The following is a 21682-nucleotide window of genomic DNA, read 5'->3' as shown; positions in this document are numbered from 1 at the left end:
ACTTCATACATTATAGGTAACAATGTTGTCGAACTTACTACCACGCACAAATACTTAGGAATCAACTTGCAATCGGATCTAATATGGCATCATCACATCAACGTTACTCTTGCATTTGCTAACCGTACTTTCGGAATCATGAAACACAGACTAAAGCAAGCGCCTTCACACCTAAAGAAACTAGCGTACACCACGTTAATCAGGTCTAAAATTGAATATGCATGTGCCATCTGGGACCCGAGCCAAGACTACATTATACGTAACATTGAATCCCTGCAAAGCCGTGCTGGTCGCTTCATTTTTTCAGATTTTTCTCCGTACTCCAGTGTTACATCTTTAAAAATTCGTGCCGAACTGCCTCTGCTATCACTACGACTGAAACACGCCCGCCTATCTCTCTTTCACAAACTTTATCATCATGATCGTTTGCGCGACGACTTCTTTCAGTCACCCCCTGTCATTTTTCCTCGCCGTGATCACACCTGCAAATTCAAGCGCCCAACTTGCCACTCGGCCCATTACGCACAATCATTCATCCCCAAAACCATAGCTGACTGGAATAACCTACCATCTGATATTGCCACTGAAGTTAACACCGATCAATTTCATCAAATGCTGTGGACTCATTTCAGAATTTGACGTCTCTGTGCGTCTTTGGTGTTAGCTATTTTTTTTTCAGGGCTAATTTAATACCTTTGAATCTTGTTTGACATCGTATTGCACTTTTTTCTCTTTTTGTGTTATCCTTGAACCACGGTGTTTCAATTTTCACACTTCATTCTTATCTTTATTCCAACTTTAATCCACTTCCAATATTGGTGTATGAGTATTTTGTGGTGTTCTTACTATGTTTGCTGAATTGTTTATTCTTACTATTTTTTGCATATTCTTATTAGTGTGTTTCGTGTGCCCCCCCTATGTAATACCCTCTCCAAGAGGGCCTTTAGGGTATTTGAATAAATAAATAAATAAATAAATTTCTGGTACTCATTCGCGTACCAAACTAACTAACATAAGGGTTCCCCAAGGCTCAATACAAGGACCAATTTTATTTCTCGTGTACATCAATGACCTTCCAGAATACATTACACATTCTAGTTGTATATTATATGCTGACGTCACAAAAATTTATTCTTCTAACACATCGTTGCAATCGCTAATATCTTTCCTTAATGCTGACGTGGCGAATATCGTTAATTGGTGCCGAGATAATATGCTCAATATTATTGCTACTAAATCTAAACTTGTCATTTTTTCATCCCTGCAAAAAAAGTGTACAGAAGAAGTTTGTGTACATTAACGTTGGTCCGACTTCGCTTCGGGCTGTTGATCATGTAACATTTCTTGGAGTTGAACTCGACAATCATTTGAAATTTACAACTCATATCCTTATTAACCCGTAAAACAGCATATGGTATCAGAATATTAATCAAGGTGCGCCCCTAGTTTCCTATACGTATAATAATATCGCTCTACTACGCATTTCTTCACAGCCACATCTCTTACTGCATTTCTTCTTGGGGCAATACCTACGCAACTCACTTCGCACCCCTGCAACACAAACAAAATCAAGCTTTGAGAATAATCAGTTACAGCCATTTTTTGTGTAGTGCTCTGCCATTACTCCGCACATATAATATTTTGTCAGTAGTGGATTTAAATAAATTTTCTCTTAGTGCCCTGAAGTATAAATTTCGTCGAGAAAAATGACCAATTTCATTGATAACAAAAGACCAAACCCCACATTTCACTGGCACTCGATTTTCACACCATAATAACTACCTCCTACCGAAACCAAGGACTAACTACGGCAAATTTACTGCGAACTTTTTGGCAACATCAATATGAAATTCACTACCACCTTACATTAAATCATCTCCTTCCATTCATTTATTTAAGAGGAAACTTCGTCACCACTTGGGAAAGTGATTGTGTTGTCTATATTTTACGCTTCTGTATGTCGAATAATACTCCAAGGATCTGCTTTTTATTTATACTTTATTGTTACTACTATGACTCGACTTTGTTTGTTAATACTTTCTGTTCCTAGGATTGCTACTGCTGTTGTTAACCGTAATAAGTGTATTTTTTTCCATGTATTTATTGTTGAAGGTCCCTCCCGAGTCTTTGACTATGGGACCTCTTAGAGTTACTTCTGTGAAATATTTCAAGCGCATCAATAAACTGAAACTGAAAGAAAAGAAACTGAAATATAAGTAGTAGTAATAATAACCTTAATAAAATTAGATGCTGTTAATAAAATTTTAGACGTTGTTAAAAAGCATAGAAAGGGACTGCCGTTTACTTGCGAGTCGCCGAAGCAGACTGCCCTTCACTTTTTAGACGCGCGTGTCAAGATTGGAGAGGAACTTTGTGGGTTGGGCCTATGCTCTGCATGTCCAAAAGCAGCTCTTGCCTTATAATTTCGCCCATTCAGAGGTCGAAAAACGAACTATTGTGAACCAATGTCTGGTATTATCATCACCATCAGCCTGGTTACGCCCACTGCAGGGCAAAGGCCTCTCTCATACTTCTCCAACTACCCCGGTCATGGGCTAATTGTGGCCATGCTGTCCCTGCAAACTTCTTAATCTCATGCGCCCACCTAGCTTTCAGCCGCCCTCTGCTACGCTTCCCTTCCCTGGGAATCCAGTCCACAACACTTAATGACCATCAATGATGACCATCACGCCACCGTCGGCGTGACGTGCTAGGAGAGATCACGTGGACATAGCGGCCACGTCGGCTGCTTCGGGAGCGCCGAAACGAGCTGAAAACGAGTTTAAATTTCCTCGTACGCTGCGGTCCTCATTTAGCGGCAAAATTTTCCCCCTTCGAGTGTCTCCTTTACAACGCTTGAAAGCACCACAATAGGTAGTGGCTGCCTTTGAAGGCGCGCAACATGGTAGGCTACTGCTCGGTGCCGCAGGGCGGGACGCACGTAACGGAGGCCGGTGTCAGACTTATTCACACGTAGCCGCAGGACAAGAAGCTGCGTGAAGCTTGGCTCGCGAAACATAAAACCGGCAAACAGTCATCGGCTACACCTCGGGCATGCAGCATGCACAAACGCAAGGAAGATTTCTGCTACGGCGCCCGGTCTGCGATGTTCTGAAAACGCGCACTGAGACGCTCGATCCAGCCTGCTGCCCGACTAATGTCATGATGGTTTGGTCTATGAACTTGTCGCTGCTATAGATACTGGCAAGCTTAGTGGAGTGGAAAGGCAGCGGTAAGAAGCACATTTAAAAAAAGCATGGAATATGGTCATGTTTATGTTATGAATTAATGCACTGGATTACAAAAAGCAGCAGCGGGAAATTGCACGCTGAGAACACCGATAAACATACAGCGCGACGCAACTCGAGAAATAATATAGAAAGTTCAAAGAATTTAGAAGAAAGAAATATTGAATCGTCGCGACGGCACATCACAGTCCCTGTAGGCGTCGAAGTCTCTACAATGAAATTACTTTTGAACCGCTCTGATAGCGCCCACGCAACAATGGCTGCTTTTAAACTGTCAAATGCCCATATTCTGCGGCCTAAAGTTCATGGCACGGTGCGAAAACGCGCGCGCGGGGAAAGCGAAACAGTGCGCGGACAAGCATGCACACGCGCATTCGCTCGCTGCGAATCTGCGCGATCGCTGCATTGAGGCTTCGTTCTATCACGCTCCATTTAGATATACAAACACTGTAATAACATATTTCACATAGTTTGCTATCAGCGTTTACCTACCTTTCACGCATGAAGCTGGTTCGGGAGACATCATCGCGGCGACCGCGCGCAGTGGCGTTCACTGTACGTATTCGTCTCTACCTTCTTCCTTTATTGTTAATGACCAATCCTGCTCCCAATCTGAAACTATAGCCAACGCCTTCAACAACTTCTTCGAATCTGTTTTTTCTACCGATAATGGCACCAATCCCCCATTTTCCGCGTGCCGCAATCTGCCCTCTCTTCCAAATCCTGATGTAACCTCCTCTGGAGTACATAACCTCATATTAAAACTTGATGTAACGAAAAGCCCAGGCCCAGACGGCATTCCAAATATGTTCCTAAAGAGGTACTCGGAATGGTGCGCAAGCTATCTGACTATAATATTTAAAAAATCAATAGACTCTACAACAGTGCCCCGGCTGTGGAAATTGGCTAATGTCGTGCCCGTATTCAAATCGGGAAACAAACAAATAATACCGAATTATAGGCCAATATCTTTACTTTCCACCAGCTCGAAACTCTTGGAGCACATTATTCACAAGCACATTGTGGAATACCTAAATGCCAACAATATTCTTTCCCAATCGCAGCACGGTTTTCGTGCTGGCTATTCCACTGTTACGCAGTTGCTTGAATTTACGCATGACATTGCATCTTCCCTTAACAGCCGAGGACAGCTTGATGCCATATTTATTGACTATTCTAAGGCCTTCGATTTGGTTTGCCATGCTAAGCTTTTAGTTAAACTTCGTACATATTTTGGTGACAGCAAGCTGGTTGATTGGATAGCTGATTACTTACGGTCGCGCTCTCAGTTTGTTACGTATAACCACGCGAAGTCGTCTGAGGTACAGATTACATCTGGGGTGCCGCAAGGCTCGGTGCTGGGGCCGCTTTTGTTCATTATTTTCATAAATGACGTAGCAGAAATCATTGGCGATACTCAAGTTAAACTTAGAATGTATGCAGACGACTGCGTAATCTACAACACCATCTCTGATGCTCATGATCAGGTTGCGCTAAATAACGTTTTTTCATTGTTTTGTAACTGGAGTGAAACTTGGCAAATGTCTATTAACTTAAAGAAGACTGTGGCAATGACCTTTTCAAACAAGAAACAACCCCTTTCTTTTACTTATACTAATGACGGGGTCGGTCTAATACATGTTACGGAGTTTAAGTACCTCGGTGTAACTCTAGCGTCAAATTTAAAATGGCGCAAGCATGTTGAAATGATCTGCAATAAGGCTCGTCGAAAACTTTGGTATCTCCAGCGCACGTTAAGCAACTCAACAAGAGAATGCAAATTGACTGCGTACAAAACTTTGGTCAGGCCCATACTAGAATATGCATCGGTTGTTTGGTCACCTCACCTCAAGCACGACATAGCTATGTTAGAATCTGTCCAAAAAAAAGCAATCAGGTTCATTTTTTGTCGCTATGACCGGCAATTCTCGCCTACTTCGCATGCACACGTTTTAACGCTGCAATCTCTCGAACATCGGCGTAATTCTGATCGCGTTATCCTTCTTCATAAGATAGTTCACACCGGCTTGAGTGTTCTGGCGCCGATTTCTTTTGTTGCAGCTTCAGCACGCTGTACTCGACGATCTGATCCCCTGAACATTGTGACCTTCAGGTCGAATATTGATTCTTTTAAGTTTTCCTTCTTTCCACGGACGGTGGATTTATGGAATAAACTTGATGGGTCTCTGCGCAGACTCGGTACTGAGGATTTTGAAAAAGAATTGCGTAATTATGCATTCTGGTAATGTTTTCTAGTATTCTGGTGAATTTTGTTAAAAGTACCTGAAATTGTATTTTTTTTTATTGTTACTCTGTACTCACTCCTGCTATGTCTCAGAAACTGAGACAGCAGTATTTGTAAATAAAAATAAATAAAGAGATAGAGTCTGTGAACGATTGTGTCCTTTCAGTTTGCCCAAGATTATTATTTAGACAGTAAAAATCTTCTCTCGTTTCTAAAGTACTTACAGAAATGACCGGGAGAGCTCGCGCGTGGTGTTTTCAGTGAGCGCTGACAGCAAAACCTATGAGGAGCGCGCCACGTGATCCCTCATACTATGCCAGCGAGGCGCTTCCGATAGATGGCGACTCCGTAACTCCTCGCCGCTAATAAAAGCAGCTGCCCCCGGACGCCAAGAGAGAGGCTCCGATTTCTTCTGTCGAGTAACGTGCTCTCCCGTCTCTCCACTTCGGTCGACCTGACCGGCCGCTCTTTTGCGATGCTAGAATAAACAAGTTGTTCTGTTAGCAGTCGACTCATGCTTTGCCAGGAACTTCGGATGCTTCCAGTTGTGCCCCAGGCCGCCAGGCCAATGCTACCCTTGGGGCTTGCGACAGAGTTGCAACCGTGGCCAGTCTTTCTAGAACAATCTGCCCAACATCCTTCAACAAATCTGCTGTTACCTGATCCTCCCCAGGTGCCTTCCCCCTTTGCATAGCTCCCAAAGCTTTCTTTACTTCTTCCGGCGTTACTTGTGCGATTTCAAATTGCTCTAGACTATTCCCTCTTTCATTAGCGTCGTGGGGGCCACTGGTACTGTATAAATCTCTATAGAAGTCCTCAGCCACTTGAATGATCTCGTCCATATTAGTATTGATATTACCGGCTTTGTCTGTTAACGCATACATCTGATTCTTGCCTATTCCTAGTTTCTTCTTCACTCTCTGGTATCAGCACTGGAGAAATCGTGCGAACATGAAAGGAAAACCGGCTCCAATAGTCAATTAGAAAAATTTTTAGCTTCTGGTTACCCTCAGTCGGTCTTGATGGTGTTGCCAAGACCCTCCTGAAAAAAGTGGACCAGCCCACGACAAGCCTGATGACGAGGCAAGAGGAAAGAAGCTTGCGACCGCAAATGGTACCCTACCTGCACAAAATTTCGCACAAACTGAAGAAGATTGCTGGCAGGTTTGGGGTACCACTCGTTCTTTTTTTTCTTTTTTGCTCTCCGGAAATGCTATCCAAGCTATGCCCTCGTACCTCCGGCAAAGAATCCGCAAAAGTTGGATGTAGAAAAAAGCGTGCCAGGCCATACGTGCGGTGCCAATTAGGAATGGTACACGAGATACCGCTGTCCTACGGAAAAGCCTATGTAGGCCAAACTGGCAGATGCATCAACGATCGGCTAATATATATTTTGAGAGTGTGAAGGTATTAGGTAGAGGAATAGACCAGGCCGCGCGAGAGCTACTGGAAGCCTTCCATATAAACAGGAAGGGCAGTGATTGCGTAAGTGCAACGTCAATTGTGTTATATAGTTCGGAATGTGACATTTTCTCAGCAAGCAGATCAGAGGTACTTTTTGGCTTGTTGGGGTTGCACGCGTTCCTTGTCTCCGAACACGCATGCGCAACGCAGGCTTTATATTCAACTTCTTTTCATAAAACAAGATCGGTTGCGACTGCTGCGATCGCCCATATCTCTCAGTGTTACTTTCTTTTGTGTGTGTTTTTGGCGCTGCTTTAATGCATGCAATAAGCGACCAACTCGCCCAAGAACTCCTTTTACTGAAGTACCCTTACTTCGTGCACCTATCTACTAATTTGTAATCGCAGTCGTTGCTTCTTCTTTTCGGCGGAACTGTAAATGTTTTCTGAAATTTTTAGTAACGCGTACTCATTTTCTGCCAACACCGAGTAGCTATTTCGCGCGATTGCTACTGTGGGTGCACCCAGACGACAAATGAACAAACACGTGCGTCACGTCTCAAGCGCTCGGGCGCATTCGTGCAATGGTGCGTGCACGAGCGCCAGCTTGCATTTGGTCGCAGGCGCTTGGATGAAGCGAGTCGACACAACCACTGTCTTTGGCGTCGCGCTTATCTCCGCGTACACTTCTCACAATTTTACATTTTAAAGCGTAGCTTTCATTGCAAGCTCCCCTGGACTTTTCTGCCCCCTGCTGCTGGATACTGTCATGCCAACCAGCTCACACGTAAAAAGTCAATAAAATGAATCACCTGCCAGATGATGGCGTCTAAGCCCACAGCAAAGCAGTGCAATGCTTTAACCATTACGCCACGACCACAAGGTGCCAACTGGCTCGATCGCCGTGTGTGTCACGTGTTGGCTGCGCGCGAGCACATGCGTGCCAGTTATTTCCCTAGCTGCTAAAAATACCAGCAACGGAAATGGGGCAAGTTTGCAGCGTTCGATGAACCCTTTCACGAAAGCTTCGCTTTACATAGATTCGAAGATGTCCGCTGGATCTGCATAACGTTTTCCCGGCAAAGGTAAAACATCACCTTCGCCCCGTGTCATAACTCCCACTACTCATAGTGTGCATTCGCACCAACTCCTGCCAGCATTGTGGCATAGCTTGTGAACGGTGTGGTCCACAAATGACATTATAATCGAGTTCGGACCTGTGCGGTGCGCAAACATAAGCATTGAATGCGTCACAGTCGGCATAGCATTACAATAAACGCAATTGTACGCTTAACGTGTAGTTTCCTCCTTTACATAGCTTCATTCGCTTCATTTAGCTTTATTCATTTTTACTTAATTTACCTTCTTCACCGTATGACATCCTCCTCCTCTACTTTTCTGCTTTCACCACAATATGAAGCAGCAGGCCAGAGATACGCTTATTCTCCGGCCACCGTCTCCGTCTTCCCTCGTATTGAACCGTCTCCTTCTGTCTCGAAAGCGCCCCACACTGATTCTAATGGGTACGTTATATCTGTGTAATTCTTTACTTTTTGAAGTGAAATTAGTTTAGTTATTTTCTTTTTTGCGCTACAGGTTCCACGTATATAAGTTTTCGCTTAATAAACTAGGCCTATTCCAAAGGTGATATATTCAAAGCTAGCCCGATCGCAGGTACTGTGTCAGCGGATCTCGGAGCCTATGTAAAGTGGTGAGCCGATCACGATGCCAGTGAAGGACATGGAAAATCAGTTGTGCAAATACCTCAAATGTGTAGAACGTTACTTTATTTTGAATGAGTAAATTCTGAGCTCAGGTACCAAAACCACGATTTGACTATGACGCACGTCATAGTGCAGGGCTTCCGCATTTATTTTTACCGCTTGGGGTTCCTTAACCAGCACCCGAATGCACGGTGTACACGAGCGTTTCTGCGTATTGCCCCCATCTAAATGCGGCCCCTAAGAGCGATATCGAACAGGTGACCTCAAGCCCATCAATGCAACGATCTGGAAAAAGAAATGGAAAACCAACTAGCCCAAACCAACACCCTTCTATGTGTAACCACAGCAGGGCTGCTGCGGGTCTTCGGATGAAGGTTTACAGAAGGTAGAACTATCATACATCCTACCGTAGCATGAAGCTGAAAGGAAACACCAGAAGAGCATCTCAGAAGGAAAACTTGGCAGTTAAAGAGAAATGAGCAGAGAATGAAATACAACAAAGTATGAATATGAATAGCCTTGCACTCATGAGCACCGCCTACTGTTTCTCCACGCAGGACAATCACGTGATGCATTCTCTGCGGATCCTTGAGCGCGCCAAGCACGACTGTAACGTCAGTAAGATCCTGGCAGTGCCAAACTCAACGGACAACAAATCGACGCTTTCCTTCACCGGAGAGGATTTCACGGCATCAGGTAAGATTTCAGAGTTCGCATACCGTGGCTTATTCCGCGTTGAGCGGGCTCACAAGAACGTAGACAAATACAGCTGTAATTCTTCCATATGAACGGGTTTCTGTGAAATAACTTGAAGTGGATAAGGCCACAGTGGAGAATGGAAAGGAATACAGGGCCACAGGTGATTCTCAGTGTTTCCGTACCGCAGAAACAATTGTTGCAGCAACGAACGTTTAGGCTCTTGCTGCTTTCAAGTGAAGGCACCTTCCTGGTAATGGGTTGTGGCAGTGGCGTTGAGGCTGACAACCCCTTTTGGAGCTCTGCAAGATGCCGCATGCTTGTTTGTGATCTTGGGAAACCGTAGTATTTTTTGAGAGACTGAAAAAGCGCTAAGTGGTTACTTATCGGGAGCAACTTTCCCAGACTTTCATCACAGATCGTATGGTGTGCTTAGAGTTTAGATAATGGTCCCTGTATTATTCTCGACGCTGCTGCTGCGAATCAGCGGGCATATGTGGTGTCCAAATAACTGCAACTTAACAAAAAGTGATGCTGAAACAAGTCAGAGCAGCTGGGAGCAGCACACTACGAATGTTGTCCGTGCTCTTGAAGGCATAAAGGTCAGGGAGCACCACATGCGATATCTGGGTGCCATGTATTTTGGATTTTGGCGCATCTGGGCAGGGATTCAAAAAAAATTTAGAGGGCTATCGTTACTACGAATAAGAACATGTGCTTAACAGCCGCGGGCTCACAGGTGTTTTTGCCTAGTTTGTTCATTTTGCCGCGAATCGAAGCGGTGACATTAGCGGAAACTGCTTAAGGACTGTCCGCAAAAAATAAATGCTCGGCAGACTGCCATTTTCAGCCATTTTCACAAGTCGAATAAATCTCCGCGGTAATGATTTTTTGCCTGAATGTTGCAGTGACAATAGCTGTCGCCGACTTGTCCTTTGAGTAGTGTTTTTATAGGCTTTCTGAAGGCCCCGTGTTGCCACTCGGGCTCCACCAAAGACAGTGTAGAGTGCGATCACGTGATGAAAAAACTGATTCCCGGCAATACTACCAGATAGTGTTGCTGTCCGACCATACCTACGTATCTCGAAGCCCGTTGGCGATGATATTTTCGACGAACACGGTTGCACTCGCGTCCGCCGCGAAGCGAGTGTTATCGCGGTGGGCAATAACAACGAACGCTACGTGTACCGGTTGTGAGGTAACTTGCGTGGATCTGTTGTCGCTGCTTTTGCACAACTATAATTTGCCTACGACAACCGTTTAATGAAAAACAAACGCCCTCTGTAAAACGCAAACGCCCTCTGTACACGTCGCTGTCTGCGCCTACTCCAAGTTGGAGCTTCCCAACCACTTCAGCTTCATGCATGCCATGTACTTTGGCTTTATTACTTTCAGTAAATCTTCTGGAAACAGGCTTGAATTTGATTGAGTGCAATATCACCTTAAAAATGTTGACTGCCTAACGCTACGTCGCAGATGGCAGGCTCAAACCTACTCATGCTTTCCACTTGTTAGTCCTGCCTCCAAAAGCTCCCCATGGTTTTGTCCTATGGGCAAACCAGCTTTATGGCCTCGCAAGCGCACATGCAATGAAAAAGAAAAGAAAGAAAGGAGGGGGTGGGCGAAACGAGCACCACAGGTACGCCGTTGGTTCACATAGGACTGCCTAATCTCATACCAGTGTTGACGGACTTCAGCTGGTATAGTGCCTCATCGGCGGCCAGACTTTTACTTCGTCGAGCTCGCAATCAGCGATCTCTGAGGTTTCGTCGTTATGCTGGCGCCCAACGACCGACACTCATCCAGTGCCAAGTTCCGCCCACCATGCAGCCAAGGGTATTGCGCTACCCAGGATGCAGTCGGGTGCCTGCAGGTGTGCTCAACCGGCATACAGATATGCAGGCACCAGGCGAATTTCGTACTTTGTGAACCACCATGAGACCTCGATATTGAAGCCCGTTACCCGTTACTTCGCATCGCTGAGGCAATTGACGCGATCCCGAAAGCCAAGTTCTTGCCACAGCATAGGAAGCCAACATACATTGACACCAAGGAAAACATAGGTGAACTTACTTGTGCTTAATAAATAAAATAAAAAATGACAAATTAAAGGAAATGAAAGTGCATCAAAAAACAACTTGCCGTAGGTGGGTAACGATCCCAAAACGTTCGCATTGTTAATGGGATCGTTCCCCACCTGCGGCAGGTTGTTTTGTCATCCACTATCATCCTCATTAATTTATAGTTTCTTTATTTCATTTATTAAGCACAAGTAATTTCCCCTATGTTGTCCTTGGTGTCAGTGTTTGTTGGCTCCTTATGCTATGACTAATAAAATCGAGTCCTTCTGTTAACCCGCTTTCTTCGCGGTAAGTTCTTGCCACGCCATTTGCGGTATGGCTCCTGGCTCGTCGGTGTCGCCGAAGAAAAGCGCAGGAGCGGATGCCTCATTTTGTGGGAATGCGTGAATTCAACATTGTTTGCCTTTCGGTTCGTGAACTTAGTACGCTGCAGTGGGCCTTGAACTACGCATGTCAAAGGAACCGTAAGTCTGCCCTTCATACAGGCGATATGCTTGTTGTTTGTGTTACCGAGTAAGATCATATGTGCAATTTGAAAAAGTACCTGCGAGCCAGTACAAGACTGATTCTTGACTTAATAAGGGGAAGAAGTGTCTGTTTGGCCTCTACAAAATTTCGTATATGAACAACACGGTCGATCATGGGCATGGTTTCACATCCGTGGTCGCTTAGTGGTTATTGTGTTGGGCTGCTAAGCACTATGTCGCGGGATCGAATCATGGCCATGGCGGCCGCATTTGGATGGGGGCGAAATGCGAAGACAGCCGTGTACTTCGATTTTGATGCACGTTAAAGAACCCCAGGAGGTCCAAACTTCCGGAGTCCCCCTTCGGGGGACACTGAAGACATAACAGTTGGCGTTGGTATATCCTTAAACTTCAGCGCAATTTAAACAATTTCGAACGTACCATCGTCCACGCTGGCCTGAATATTTATAGTACCGAGCGCCACTATACTACAACGTGGAATATCTGGCGGTGGTTTGAGTTGTGCGCAACTAGTTGAGACGCTACAGCTTTGGGCGTAAATTTACTGTTTTCACCGATACTTCCACCCTCGTATATACGTTCACTAAACAACCCCTTATGCATTTACATTGGAAGAACACAGTTTCAATCTATGCGGCATATAGTTGACGATCTTTTAGGATAACGAAGAATGACTGCCTGTGCCACGCAGTAAGGATCATAACAGTGTCTTCGTTTCGCAGCCGGACTTGTTTTATGGCCAAAAGAAGCTTAGCAACGGCAATGGCACACCTAGCGCCCTATAACGTAAAACTATTCCAGTATGTTTCTATTCCAATCTCCTGACGTCACATTTGTGTTACCACCGACGCAAGTACCGGGCGGTCACCCGCAGGGTTGTCTGAACAGACCAATCAAACGCTCTCCTCCTTCATAGGAGGTCACTTTTGTTTACTTGAAAAACGAATAACATTGCCTACACTGAGCGGCTTGTCGTATCTAATTGGCTGGCAAGAGGCGAGGAGAACGCTCAAATGGAGGTCCAAAAACAAGAAAGGGGCTGGCAGATGGAATGGCACACTGTGGTATAAACTTTTTTAAAACAGGGTTGAAGTGCCTCAGACAGGCTGGCCAACGTTTCGATAGGTGGACCTATCTTCGTCAAAGGCGGCCTCGTCATCCTCGGCGTGTTAGTTTTAAAGGGTTAGTGCAGTGACGTCACGTGCGGGTGTTGTTGCTGGCGGCTGGTTTTAAAGAGAGAGATTACAAGAGGGAACAGGCGCTGTCGTCCGACGTCTGTGAGCCTCATTCTCAAGACGAAGGGACAAGAGCGTGAGAGTGGGCACGCGGGGAGGAAAGAAAAGAAATAGAAGCAGAAAAAAGGGGAAAAAAAAAGCAGGGGGGTGCCAGGGCCGTACCAAGACACAACAAAGGGGGGGGGGAGTGAAAGAAAAAGAAAGAGAAAAATGAAATCTTTAAGAAATATGGGGGCTTGGGAGCGTGTTGGGGATGCGAACGGTTAGGAGGTAATCCGAGGGAGTCGTTGGCGGCATGTTTTTGTGGCATTAGAACGGCCGGTCAAGCAATAGGTCGAGTAATTTTGAAATAGTTAAGGTGGCGACGGGGAGTCTGCGGTGCAGTGTGTGGGGTGAATGAAAGGCAGCGGCATGGTCTTTCAAGGGGCACTGCCCCACGCGCTTAACGTAGGTGTCGTTACGGCGGCATCCAGAAGGCGATGGTTGAGGCGCCGAAAAAGGCATATTGACTTCGGAATGTGTTGTCGAGGGGGTTTCAAAAAAAAAAAGGACTAAAAAGGGGGTAAGGGGGAAGGGGGGGGGCGAAATCGGTATAGCAAACAGGAGGGCGACGCGTGCAGAAGCGGGCGCGGGCAAGTGTACATGGAAGAAGGGGATCGTACACTTGGTATAGACGTAAAATCCTGAAAGAGTACATTAAATTGAGTAGTAAGCAGGTATTTTTTTTTCTCTTTCTCCTTTTCTCTTCTTCCTCTCTCCCCCTCTCCCCCCCCTCTTTTCCTCCGAAATGAAAGAGTAGGTGAGGTTAAGAATTAAAGTTGGCTGGTGGCCTAATGTGTTTTGTGTATTGGTTGATGATATGAGAGTTTCAGATTTAAGTTACAGCTTTTAAAGATTCTAAGTTGCCGCGTGCCAAATTAATTCCTGTCGGGTGTAGGCAATTAAACTTGTGTATGAGGTATGATTCCGTGTACTTCCTTTCGCGAGGGGAACGGAAATTTGTTTGTAGTATATAGAGCCTTGCTTTGTCAAACATATGTCCATGTTCATTAAAGTGGCTGGCTACTGCTTTGGGTAAATTGTGTTTTGTGTCCGCGCGGTGACCATTGAGTCTTGTATTGATTTGTTGTCCGGTCTCACCTATGTATTGTTTGCTACAAGCGGCGCATTCTAGACAGTAGACTACATTGCTTGATGTGCAGGTGAAAGCCGAAGTTACTTTGTGTGTGTAATTCGACGCTGTACTTTTTACTGTAGTAGTGGATTGAATGTGTTTGCATGTAGAGCACCTGGGGCGACCACAGGGATTGGTTCCCAACTTCTTCTTTTTCTGTAGTTTGGCGTGCACAAGAACATCTTTAAAATTAGTGTTGCGTCTGTAGGCTACTCTGGGAGGGTCGGGAAAAATCTTCTTAAGTTTCTGGTTGCTGGTGAGAATCGGGTAGTATTTACTTAGGATGTTATTCACGTTTGGGAGTGCGTTTGAGAATTTAGTAGTAAGAAGAGGCGTTGTTGTTCTTGTGATCTTCGGGCGGGGCTTGAGGACCTCGGCTCGATCAAGTTTGGTTGCAGCGATGTAAGCTGTTTGAAGGTCACTGTTTGGGTGGTTCCTGTTTGATAGCGTTTCTTTAAGGTGATCGAGTCTATCTATGTAGTCTTTGCTGGGGCCAGAGCCAGTGCAGTGAAAATCAATAACCGGATGAAGAGGCTGGTGCCCGTGTCTGCGATTGGTCGGCTTTCCCTTACTTAGCTTGTGATGGCTGGTCGAAAATCGCGGTGGCATGCAACGGAAGCTTAAGAATGACGCTAAAACTGACCCTCGGCAAAGAAGAGTTGGCAGAATGAGGTGGTAAGCGTGCCGAAAGTGCTCGACAACATTACACGGCCACGCGAGAACTTTTATTTTACGCAAATACACCCATGCTCTCCGGCAGGTGCGAGTTGCCAGCGTCTCAGTGATTGGCGGCAGCCACCTTTTATTCCTTTCGGAACGGGGCAGCCTGCGGCTATTCCGAAGAAAATTTAGTTTTGTTCGGCATATTAATGCATCTTTATCGCGTACATGTCACTTTGACGCGGTGAGTTTGTGCGGTTTTGTGACGTCGCGTGACAAGCAGGTGAAGTGGGTGGAGCCCGAAAACTTTTTACTAATAGCCGAGGGCTAATGGCGAAAAGGGGTCGAATCAGAAACAACTGTTTTTGTTTTTTCTTTCAAATCATGCGTAATCAGTGTGTAAACATCATATGAGATGGGGAGGTATCGCGGCTTTCGTGACGTCGCGTGACAGACAGGTGAAATGGGGGGTGGTCGAAAAAAGTTTTGGCCAATGGTAGAGGGCTCATAGCAGAATTGGAATAGAAAAGCTTGGAATAGTTTTACGTTATAGCGCCCCTATACTACAAAAGTAGGTGCGCGCTCCTAGCCCTTAAGGAATACGTGCACACTACCGTCGCCACTGCATGTCTTAAAACCAAGTCGCAGGAACAAAACTGGTCCCTCTGATACACAGACATCAACGTTCGCAAATCCAGCAACGACACCATGAAACCTCTGAAGGAGGGCACATCAGCAAGAGAGCCAGACTTTGCGAGCCAAAGGACGTTCTTGAGGATCGGAGTACCATAGTAACATTTGTTCATATCTCGCCATCTGTGAAGTGTGTCAGCAATATCGGTGACTACCTGAGTGTCTGCCTGGCTTGCTAACACCTATAGTTCCTCCGTAAGAATTTTTATCAGGTTCGATTACATACAACCTCCGCGTACAGCCACGGCCGAAGAGAGACAGACACCATCGCTGAAATTTAGAGAGGCTAATCATGACGTAGCTCAGTTGGCTACGCTGTACCAAGAGAAGAAAAAAGGAGACGAAATGACTAAGAGGTAAGTCCAGTGCTTATTCATCGAGTGATCATTCAATTATATTCATATCGTTGCCGTCAAATCGTCGTCATTGCGTCGTTGTTATGTATTCGTGGTCAGGCATTTGTTTTCATACCGTCGTCATGATGCTATCGTGATCGTTTCATTATCGTCATTCTAACTTGGTCAAGCGGCACTCGTGATGTCGTCGAAGTCGCTGGACTGCTGCAGCGCTAATCGCATTACGGTCGATAGGCATCGTGAGACCGGTTGTTCCAGCTTAATGTTTTCGCAGACATTCCATTAGGCGGTAATGATCACTTAAATAAAGGATGAGTATCTATTGGCGAATAAAACGCCCAAACGTAGCCGACAAAGTACTGCATCCTCACTTTGGGGGAGACAGGCGCAGTAGCATAGAGAGGTCCCATGGCGAGGCAAGCGTGCCATCACTGTAAGGCTAAAAAATGCGCTAGCTTGCTTAGGCGCTGGGCTGTACCTATTGGTATAAAAATGAAACTTGTTCTTTCATTTAGCATCTTGAACGGCGCGGTTTCTGTTGGAGGCATTGCAGCAACCTGGCAATCACTAGAGGCGTTTCGCGATCATGTGCATTTCTCGTTATCTCCGACAGTAGTTGTAGACAGGAGATTGTAGGGCTGCCTTAGTGATAATGCCCACTGATAAACTGATAATGCCCACCGATTAGCTGGTTGTCTTTCAACATAATGTACGTTGTCTTGGAAAGCAAGCCACTCCGAACTGGTCAAAGAGAAATATGATTTTGGCTTCTAGCGTGAAGTGAAACACGGACACAGAAAGGAGCAGACAAGACGAGCGCTAACTCTCAACTAAATTTTTATTGAAACAAAGAACATATATAAAGGTGATTGCAAAAACCGTAGCATCAGAACATGACAATGTAAAAGTATCAGTTAAACATGTCAGTGGGTATGGAAGTCATGTGTCCCCTTTAGTGCCTTGCAACACAGGCGTAGTTTATCAGATTTCACTCAAGTGTGGGAAAGCTTACATTGGACAGAGTGGTAGATGCATTAACATTAGACTAAAAGAACACAAACATTCACTAAACAACCCTAACGCATCACATTTAGCTGCACATTGTTTCGATTGTGGATGCAAACCTTTCTTTGAAGACACAAAAATTCTTTCTAGACACAGATGCCAAACCACGAGGGAAATTATCGAGGCTTTCCACATTAAAAGATTAGGAGACACTTGCGTCAGTCATGCTTCGTTGTCTCTGTTAGATTGCGAATTCCAGTACCTTCGCAATACGTGTACTATTCTGAAATAATTTTTGTTCTTTGACTTCCATACCCACTGACATGTTTAACTGATACTTTTACATTGTCATGTTCTGATGCTACGGTTTTTGCAATCACCTTTATATATGTTCTTCGTTTCAATAAAAATTTAGCTGAGAGTTAGCGCTCGTCCTGTCTGCTCCTTTCTGTGTCCGTGTTTCAATTCGCGCTAGAAGCCAAAATCATGTTACCGTACCAACTCGCCCAACTGTCTATCCTTTTGCAAAGAGAAATACTCTATATAATGCTGATTGTTCTTCCTGAAATAACCATTGTGTAGGTGGAGCTGGTCTCAATGGAAGAAACATCAATGTATATGTGCACTTCGTGAAAGAAGGAAGCCTTCAAATAAGACCAATTTACTTGCCCTAATGCAAAGAAATACGCCTTTCACCCTTCTTTGGTGTCTTTGGGATGGAAAGAGGCATTTCAGGTTGTCATTGGCGCAACGAGACTGACAGTGAACGTGGGGAGACTACGAATCCCTTTGGCAGAGAGACAACGATTACTGTTAACGACGGTCGACAATGACTCCGTGGTCATCGTTGTGGCAGAAAAGCAAAATGTTCGATTGCATCCCTAAAACGTGCCGAATAGGTCTATATTATCGTGCAGAAACTTGGACGTTAACAAAGAAGCTCGAGAACATGGTAAGAACCACACAAATAGTGATGTAAAGAGAAATGTGAGGCCTAACGTTAAAAGGCAGGAAGAGAGAGGTGGGATCATGGAGGAAACGGAGATAACCCATATTCTAGTCGACATTAAAAGAAAGAAATGGAGGTGGGCAGGTCATTGAAGGCGTACGGTGGATATCTGGTGGACCATTAGAGCTACAGAATAGATTCCAAAGGAAGGGAAGGTATGGGATGGTATAAAATTAGGTGAGGTGACGAAATTGCGAAAATTTAAGGCGCAAGTTCGTTTGAACTTAACTTCGTTAACAAGTTCGTTCGAATCGCCTAGCTCGAGACAGTAGTAATTGGAAATCACTGGGAGATGCCTTCATCCTGGCAGTGGACATAAATATATGATGATGATGATCTGTGGTAATGTATGACGTGAATAGATTGTCTCGACACATAACTGCTCCGGCTGTAGGAGCACTCCGCCGAAGGTCTAGGTAAACAGAGTGCTGTGCTTGCACGCTATGAAGTGCGGACGGATGTCACTTTCATGTCGTGTAGAGCACAGCAGAGCTACAGCAAAAGAAATCCTATGAAAAGAGTTCTGTGCAGGTCTAGCATTGAACCCACTTCATGCTTTAGCGAGGCTGAATTTGAAATCGTGGACAATAGGCGTTCAGTGACTTTCGGTTGTCTTTCCTCCTGCTTCTCCGTTGCGTTCTATTGGTCGTGGATTAACTGTGAAAATATGCTCAAGTAGCTGATGTACCCTCTCTCGTTGTGCAACAAGACATTTCCAGAAAATTACGTTGGCGCTAATGAGCGAGTTGAGACATTTTATTTTGATGTAGTGAAGGTAGTGAAGCTGTCGTTGCATCAAAATATGCAACGCTGCAAAGAAACACTCACCTATTACCTCAGTGTAAAACATGATTGACACGTGATAAAATAGTCTAGTTAAAAACTCAATGATGGCGCGTACGTACAGATCTTATTAGATCTTATTATGATCTTATTAAGAATAAGAATGGGCTGGGGTGCGTTTGGCAGGCATTCTCAGATCATGAACAGCAGGTTCCCATTATCCCTCAAGAGAAAAGTGCATAAGAGCTGTGTCTTACCAGTACTCACCTAGGGGGCAGAAACCTGGAGGCTTACGAAGATGGTTCTGCTTAAATTGAGGACGACGCAATGAGCTATGGAAAGAAGAATGATGGGTGTAACGTTAAGGGATAAGAAAAGAGCAGATTGGGTGACAGAAAAAACGCGAGTTAATGACATCTTAGTGAAATCAAGAAAAAGAAAGGGGCATGGGCAGGACATGTAATGAGGAGGGAAGATAACCGATGGTCATTAAGCGTTACGGACTGGATTCCAAGGGAAGGGAAGCGTAGCAGCGGGCGGCAGAAAGTTAGGTGGGTGAATGAGATTAAGAAGTTTACAGGGATGACATGGCTACAATTAGTACATTACCGGGGTTGTTAAAGAAGTATGGGAGAGGCCTTTGCCCTGCAGTGAGCGTAACCAGGCTGATGATGATGATGATGATCATTATCATGCTGATGACAGATCTTATTATCTACATCTTTTTCGTCTCTGTGCGAACTCTGGCTGGTCATTAAACAAGGACTGGGCTGCTGCGTTTAAAGTGGCGGACTGTGCTGTTCTTTAGAGATTGCAGTTTGAGGGAAGGTGCACCATCGCAAGGGTTAATGACCCATTACTTGGAAAAAACTCTCAGTGGACCTCCACGACAATGTAACATTTGTCAGTGCACACAGGAACGCTGAACTTGTTTTTCTGACTCATTTATATTTGCTGTCATGTTTCTACAACACAGAACACTGAGGAGTAACAAACCTGTTTTCTCTCGCTAATTTCAGTAGTATTTCCTGATAAATAGGGTAAAACTGGTTTTGAATATTGTCGGGATCGCCAGTCCAGATGTCGCTATTGCTAATGCGAATAACGAATCAGCAGCCGCATCCCAATGATAATGATGCGCGGACGTTGGTGTTGGACTGGTCACGTAATCTTCTGTGGATCTCGGAGCAAGCGTGGCTTCATAAGTCAACGCCGAGAACGATCAACGGGTGACTGCTGGACCACGGCGGCAAGTGCCAGTGCGTGGCCATGCTCCCGGCTCGCGCCAAGGTTAATCATTCACCGGAAACTGACAATTCCAGGAACCGTGGACACATTAGTTTAGTAGCATCGAATTCGCTCTTCGTGCGCACAGTGATATTCAGCTTGGGAGGTTTAATTTACAAAATAGCGTTTTGCTCACGTGAACCACTGCGGCCCTTTCCTGATGAATTCTACGATGGACCTTGGAAAGAAGCCAGGGCCCTTTAATGCATAATTACATACTCAAATAATAAAAGAAATGCAGAGTAAGAAGCAAACACTAAACAAAAAGATGGGAATGGTTTAATAATAAGCCTGTTTTTTCTTCTTGTTGAGAACAGAATTTTCTCTTACGCTGCAGGGAGCCTTTGCCCGCGGGTGTGGGACGGCATCCTTTGCTGGGACAGCGTGCCGGCAAACACAACGGCCCGGGTACCTTGCCCGGCATACCTGCACGGCTTCGATACGAGCCGTAAGTATGCTACTTATCGCTCGGCGTAGGGTACACTTTGCTGCAGAACTGAGCATTGAACTAGAAGGAGGCTACGTAGACGCGCGCACGCACAATGCCACTCCGCTGGTGCGTAAGCCTGCACTGAGTCCAGGGCTTGCTTACGCCAAGTATTTTACCTGTAATGATTCCGCCCTCACGCAAAAGGTTCGGCAGAACCCATCTCACGATGACTGCCGACGATAATGCGTTTAGAGTTGAATTGATATGTTACGGTGGGAAAAGAGGACAATATCCGTGATGCTGCAGACGACGAAGTCGCAACAGCCTCTCGGGATTCTGAGCTGCTGTTTGTGTACGCCTCGTTAATACATCGTGTAAATCGTTTTATACCCGTGACATTTTGGTGAAGATGCGGGGTAATCGACGCAGAATCTCCATGCGCCGTCCTTCTTTTTGACCAACACAACAGATGACGCCCAGGGACTTGACGATGGCTCAAATATGTCTTTCGCTAGCATCTTGTCTACTTCCGTTTTGATGACGTTATGTTCCGAACCTGAAACTGGGTAAGGTCGCTAAGGTCGGTTGTTCAGGTCAAATATGTGCTTGTAGGAAAGCAATAGACTGCAGAGCTGTTCAGCCTCGGCAGTAGTGCCAGTCGGGACGGTCATTTTCCTAATGTGGTTGTCAGTACATTAGGCAGACCGGAAAGGCTCACAGGAAGCGTAGACGGCAAAAGTCTCAACGCAGCTAACTTCGAAAGCAGTGATCGTAGCCAGGGTGATATTTTCAGGCAGAATTTGCTTAGCGAACCCGAAATCCACCACAGGGAGATACTTGTGATTTTCTGTGACCTTCAGTTATATATGCGGGACCGTAACGTTGTGCGTGAGAACGATGGCAGTTATGGGAGCATAGATGCAATCACCATCGGGAACTGGCGTTGAACGCGACGTTTCGATGTATGTCAAGGCCTGTGGTGAAACGTGAACAAAATCACTCGGTCTTAGGCGAATTTCGCGTGTTGTCGGAGGGAAGTCCAGTAGAGGCAAGTCAAGACGCACAGTACTTGTGGAATAATCAATGAGTGCTGAATGGGCACAGAGAAAGCCTAGGCCTAGTATGATGCCATGGGGACGTTGGTAAAGCACAGTTAAAGGACGGC

At 45.3% G+C, this 21682-nt stretch overlaps 1 protein-coding gene across 1 annotated transcript in view; it reads left to right on the top strand.

Moving 5' to 3' along the window:
- The first annotated feature begins 3690 nt into the window (after positions 1-3690).
- Positions 3691-21682, top strand: part of LOC135921240 (secretin receptor-like) — a 323541-nt gene continuing 305549 nt past the window's right edge. Inside the window, exons 1-3 of the mRNA XM_070531477.1 lie at positions 3691-3803; positions 9178-9316; positions 20425-20535. Coding sequence (XP_070387578.1) covers positions 3750-3803; positions 9178-9316; positions 20425-20535 — 304 coding nt within the window. The 5' untranslated portion in view covers positions 3691-3749. The remainder of the gene's footprint in view (positions 3804-9177; positions 9317-20424; positions 20536-21682) is intronic.

The sequence above is a fragment of the Dermacentor albipictus genome, chromosome 1 (genome assembly GCF_038994185.2).
Source record: "Dermacentor albipictus isolate Rhodes 1998 colony chromosome 1, USDA_Dalb.pri_finalv2, whole genome shotgun sequence".
NCBI lineage: Eukaryota > Metazoa > Arthropoda > Arachnida > Ixodida > Ixodidae > Dermacentor > Dermacentor albipictus.
The sequence above is the reverse complement of the archived record's forward strand: the minus strand, read 5'-3'. Positions and strand labels throughout refer to the sequence as shown.